General features: G+C 32.4%; 1 protein-coding gene across 1 annotated transcript; it reads left to right on the top strand.

Moving 5' to 3' along the window:
• The first annotated feature begins 1,933 nt into the window (after positions 1–1,933).
• LOC131604014 (heat stress transcription factor A-8-like) lies at positions 1,934–4,569 on the top strand. The gene is made up of 3 exons (XM_058876501.1): positions 1,934–2,313; positions 3,122–4,198; positions 4,340–4,569. The coding sequence occupies exons 1-2, from the start codon at positions 2,092–2,094 to the stop codon at positions 3,977–3,979; spliced, it is 1,080 nt and encodes a 359-aa protein (XP_058732484.1). The 5' UTR covers positions 1,934–2,091; the 3' UTR covers positions 3,980–4,198; positions 4,340–4,569.
• The last annotated feature ends 319 nt before the right edge of the window (positions 4,570–4,888 follow it).

Below are 4,888 nucleotides of genomic sequence, written 5' to 3'. Positions count from 1 at the left end.
TTAGCGGTGAATGTTCAAATAATATAAATATCATCAAGTGACTTTAATATATCCCGCTTGGTGTAACATATCATCAAGTCATTGATCCACACACCGTTGATCATACTGCGCAATTTAGACTAATAATCTTTATTGCTCAAAAAGCTCTTTCAACGGATGTTGTCAACACCATCAATATTAAAGCTAACTCAATAAGTTTGTAAACTAATGGAAATACCAAATGTTTCTCAGTTTGAACCATCTTCATAGCCAAATTTTGAACATCTTCACAAGTGGAAAAGGAAGTATGTCTTTTCACTTGAAGAACATAAGTGTCAAGTTGATCCCTTATTGTTCTATGATCATCACAAAAAATTTTGCATGGTAAATATTTGTAAGACGAGCAAGGTTATCAATATCAAACTTGGAAAAAGAGTTCTTGGGGTTAAGACATGAGAAGCTATCAATGATAATGTTACTTCCTTCACTAAAATAGTGATCCGTCTCCACACATATTTTGTCAATAGCAGCATAAAAAATATCTCAAGGTAATGATGAAGATTAGTGATAGTCCTCCCTTGTACCCTTGAATGACCCAAAACTAGTATTTTGTTATCCATATTTGGCACCATAATAACTTTAGCAACACAAACTTCTTGGACATCAGCAAATAAATTATCTCAACCACTGATCGGTACTTTTCGCAAGTGCACAAAAATATCGAACTAATATAAAAGATTGTCGAAACCATAAAGATTAAACGGCCAATCCATCGTTACTATTGCTACGGTGTTTATCTAAGGCGATCGTTAGAAGGTTTGTAGTGGACTGAAAAAATAAAATAATAAACTTTCAATAAATATTGAATGATAATGCTAGAATGTGATTCTCGTTGACCAAACAGTACTCATATTATTTCTAAATAGGATTACTTACGGGCATTATTTTCTCCTTTGAAAAATAATTAATGAATAGGAATTATCGCTCTCGCATATTCAGAATCGAATTTGACTCTGTAATCTTTACCGGGGTTGTCACATTCTCAAGTTGCATTTGCGTTAAATTAGTAGATCCATTTTTTAAGGAATTATATCTTTTACTCAGTTGAAAAGTGATTTTGATTGGAAAGTTTAACTTAAAAGGATTTCCGGCATATGCACGGATAACTAGATCCTAAGCCTATAAACGCGTCTGCAAATAGTTTTAACATCGTTTTTTAGATATATCAAACTTTCCTAATTAATCAACAAAGTGCTTTCACGGTATTTGTTAATAAAAAAACAAATCAACTTTAATTTTAAGTATCATAAGGCTTTTGATCTTATCCGATGTATTCACGGTTTTTAACTTTTATCATTATTTTTTTAAATTTAAAAAATTCATATTTAATTCTTCTCATTATAAAAAATTATATAATTTGATAAAGAAATAATTTATAATATTCTAAACACGCCTGGAAAAACTTATTCAAAAATTTAAAATTTTACAGGTAATTAAATATTTTTCAAAATTTAAAAAATAACATGAACTAAAACTGCATACATAAAATTTTTATAGAAACTAAAAATAAAATTTGAGATATTTATAGGGACAAAAAACATACTTAACCCTATTTTTTATTTAAAAAAATAACAAACTTATATTTTAAAATATATATTTATTATAATTTTACAAAATATTTTAGATGTATATACTAGAGGAGTTAGTATATAAAAAAAGTAACACGATTTAATTCGAAAGAATTTGAACAAGAAATACAATAATATATTTGTGTTATCAATTTAATGAATAATTTTTAATTTATTATAAATTATAATTTTTTAATAGAGATCATAAGGTAATAAGGTAATTTAATAAGAATGATTGACATTTATTTATTTATTTTTTTTATTTTCACTTTTTCTTATTCATATGCATTTTTCATAAAGGAAAAAAAAAAAAAAAACTAGGGGGTTCGGTTCGAAAACCCCTTCACACGAAAAGTTTTGGTAGAAGAACGCGTCCAGGGGTGAGCTGAAGCGAAGTTTCGTAAGTCTTTGTTTCTACTTACTATCTCTTAGACAGAGCGAGCTTCAAACTCATTCATTTCTCTGTTTTGCGTTGTACCCGATTATGGTGAAAGCTGCGAGCGAGAACGGTTCTTCTTCAGTGGCACCTTTCTTGACCAAATGTTACGATATGGTTCAAGATCCTTCCACCGACTCCATCATCTATTGGTCTCAATCCAATAACAGTTTCATCATCGATAACGTCTCCAAATTCTCTCTCACTCTTCTTCCTAATTACTTCAAACACAACAATTTCTCCAGCTTCGTTAGACAACTCAATATCTATGTATGTCACTCCCTTCTCTTTCAATTCACCGTTCCCGTTTTTTTTTTTGCAATTTTTTATTTATTTTTAGGTCATGATTTTCAATTTTTCTTGATTCCTGTACTTTAATCGTAGAATTGTGATTATAATTTCTATCAATTTTGGATAATCAAGATATATTGATTAGTATAGTTTATGATTTGAAATCTGTTATTACTTAGGGTTTGGTTTAGTCTGTTTGAATTGATTTTATTTTATTATTATTTTGTGAGATTGTTTGGAAGAGCTTTTTGTAAACTTAAATTATAAGTGTTTATGCTATATGCCGCTTAATTGAATTGTTTATCCAAACAGTTCCATAGTTATTTGGTGCTGCTAATTTATTACAACAACATGATGCAACCTTTTCCCGTTGAGTAGGAGAAGGTATAATAACCTTTAAAAATAGGCTCTGTTTGGATAAACACCTTATTTGCAGCTTATAACATAGTACTTATTGATAGAAGCACTTATGCATAAGCTTACATAAGCTATTTATATAGAAAATGATAAAATAATGTTAAATTGTTTTTCTGTGTGCTATAAGTTTATGTTTTAACAACATATCTTGAAAACTTTATGAAAATAAGCTGAAAAAGACTTGTAATAAGCTGCTTTTATAAATTCTCTCAAATAGTCTCACAAAATTTATGTCAGTGGATAAGCTCATATAAGCTAATCTAAATAGGCCCTAAGTTTGCTAATCCAGGCCTCCATTTTTTTCCTGCCTTTATTTGTTTGAAGTGATTCTCTTTGAAAATTCAGCAATTGATGACTTTTGAATTACCAGGGTTTCAGGAAAATTGATACGGATAACTGGGAATTTGCCAATGAAAACTTCATTAGGGGTCAAAAGCATTTGTTGAAGAATATACGTAGGAGGAAACATCCACATGTTGCAGATCAGCAAAAAGCATTGCCGCAGAAAACCAATTCTGATGAACCATCACTAGAAGCAATTAATTCAAACCTGTGGAAAGAAGTTGAGAATCTCAAATCCGATAGAAAAACCCTGACACAGGAGTTGGTTAAACATAAGCAGCACCTTGAATCTTCTGAGAGTAAGTTGCTTCTACTGAGTGATCGTCTTGAAGGAATGGAGAAGCATCAACAACAAATGCTATCATTCTTGGTCATGGTTGTACAATGCCCTGGATTCCTGGCTCAGCTGCTTCACCCTAAGGAAAATAACTGGCGTTTTGCAGAAGAAGGGAATATGTGGGACCAGAGTAGCCAAGATGATGAACCAGTTCCGTCTGATGGAGCGATTATAAAGTATAAGCCACCTGTAAGTGAAACACTAAGGCCTGTAGTTCCGCGATCTCCTGCCTTTGAACCAGAACCTGAACTTTCTGCAGATGGGTTAAAAGACTTGTGCATCAGTTCTGAGTTCTTGAAATTGCTCCTAGATGAGAAATTATCTCCATTAGATAACCATTCTCCGTTTCTCGTACCGGATTTACCCGATGATGGTTCGTGGGAAAAACTTTTTTTGGGCAGTCCTTTCCCCGAAAACACTGAAGATACTGATCATGAAAATGAGAGGCACAATGTTAGTGAAATGGAGATGGAACCTATCACGGAAACTCCAAATGAAAGATCTGCTTTTGAAGCAATGATAGTAGAAATGGAGAAAACTCAAGCATGAGTTTGAATTATATGCTGCTGAGGGAGGATATTGGATGGGTCACAGGGTTTGGAATCTCAAACTGAGAAAATTGAACTTCAGCTTTAAAAACTAGCAAAATTTAGAGAGAGAAGGAAGCAATTTTCCTTGCGGTTAAGTCATAGCATTTTCAAGTCAGCATTTAACTATTTTTTCTTCCATCTTCCTCCAGCAGTTGTTTGATCCTCATATGGATTCAGTGTAAGTATGCTCTCTATTTTTCACCTGTTTAGATGCTAAATGAATACGCTAATCTTATTCTCTATGTTCATTGTTTGAATGCTTTAACATATTGTGGAGATGATAGAGGCCCTGTTGATTTTTTTTCTTCCTGTTTTGCAGATTCAACTTATATCTGAATATTAATCCGGATTTGCTTTTTGGCTTGTTGATATGGTGTCCAGTCCCGGTCAAGGAGTTGTATGATCTGCGGCTAGCATGATGGATCAAATGTTTTCTTTTTATGTATAAACTGTAAGGAAGAGTGGTCTAGAAGGAGCTTTGTTTTTTGTGCCACACTAAACAGTTGCACATGCCTTCATATACTTATAAAAAAAAGGTTTTATAGAGAACATATTTTTTGCCATATTTTTTGAACAAGCCAATGCTTCTCAGTTCTCACCATGTTATGATTATCTTCCCCTCCACTTATCCTTCTCCCTAGTTCTCTCTGTGTTTTGCTCTAACTCTTGTGTATGCTTCTGACTGATCGGGGTGTTCAAAAAAACCAAAACGGAACTTGAATTGATCTGTTGTGCAAAAGTCCATACTGATTTTAAAAAGACCAACCCAGTTTTGTTTTTTACAAAATAAAAGAAACCAGTTAGAAAACAATTGGGGTTATGGATATCCAAAAGTTGGGTAACAATGGTTTTTGAAGCGGCTCACAGT

This window comes from Vicia villosa, linkage group LG5 (assembly GCF_029867415.1).
Source record: "Vicia villosa cultivar HV-30 ecotype Madison, WI linkage group LG5, Vvil1.0, whole genome shotgun sequence".
Classification (NCBI taxonomy): Eukaryota; Viridiplantae; Streptophyta; class Magnoliopsida; order Fabales; family Fabaceae; genus Vicia; species Vicia villosa.
The sequence above is the reverse complement of the archived record's forward strand: the minus strand, read 5'-3'. Positions and strand labels throughout refer to the sequence as shown.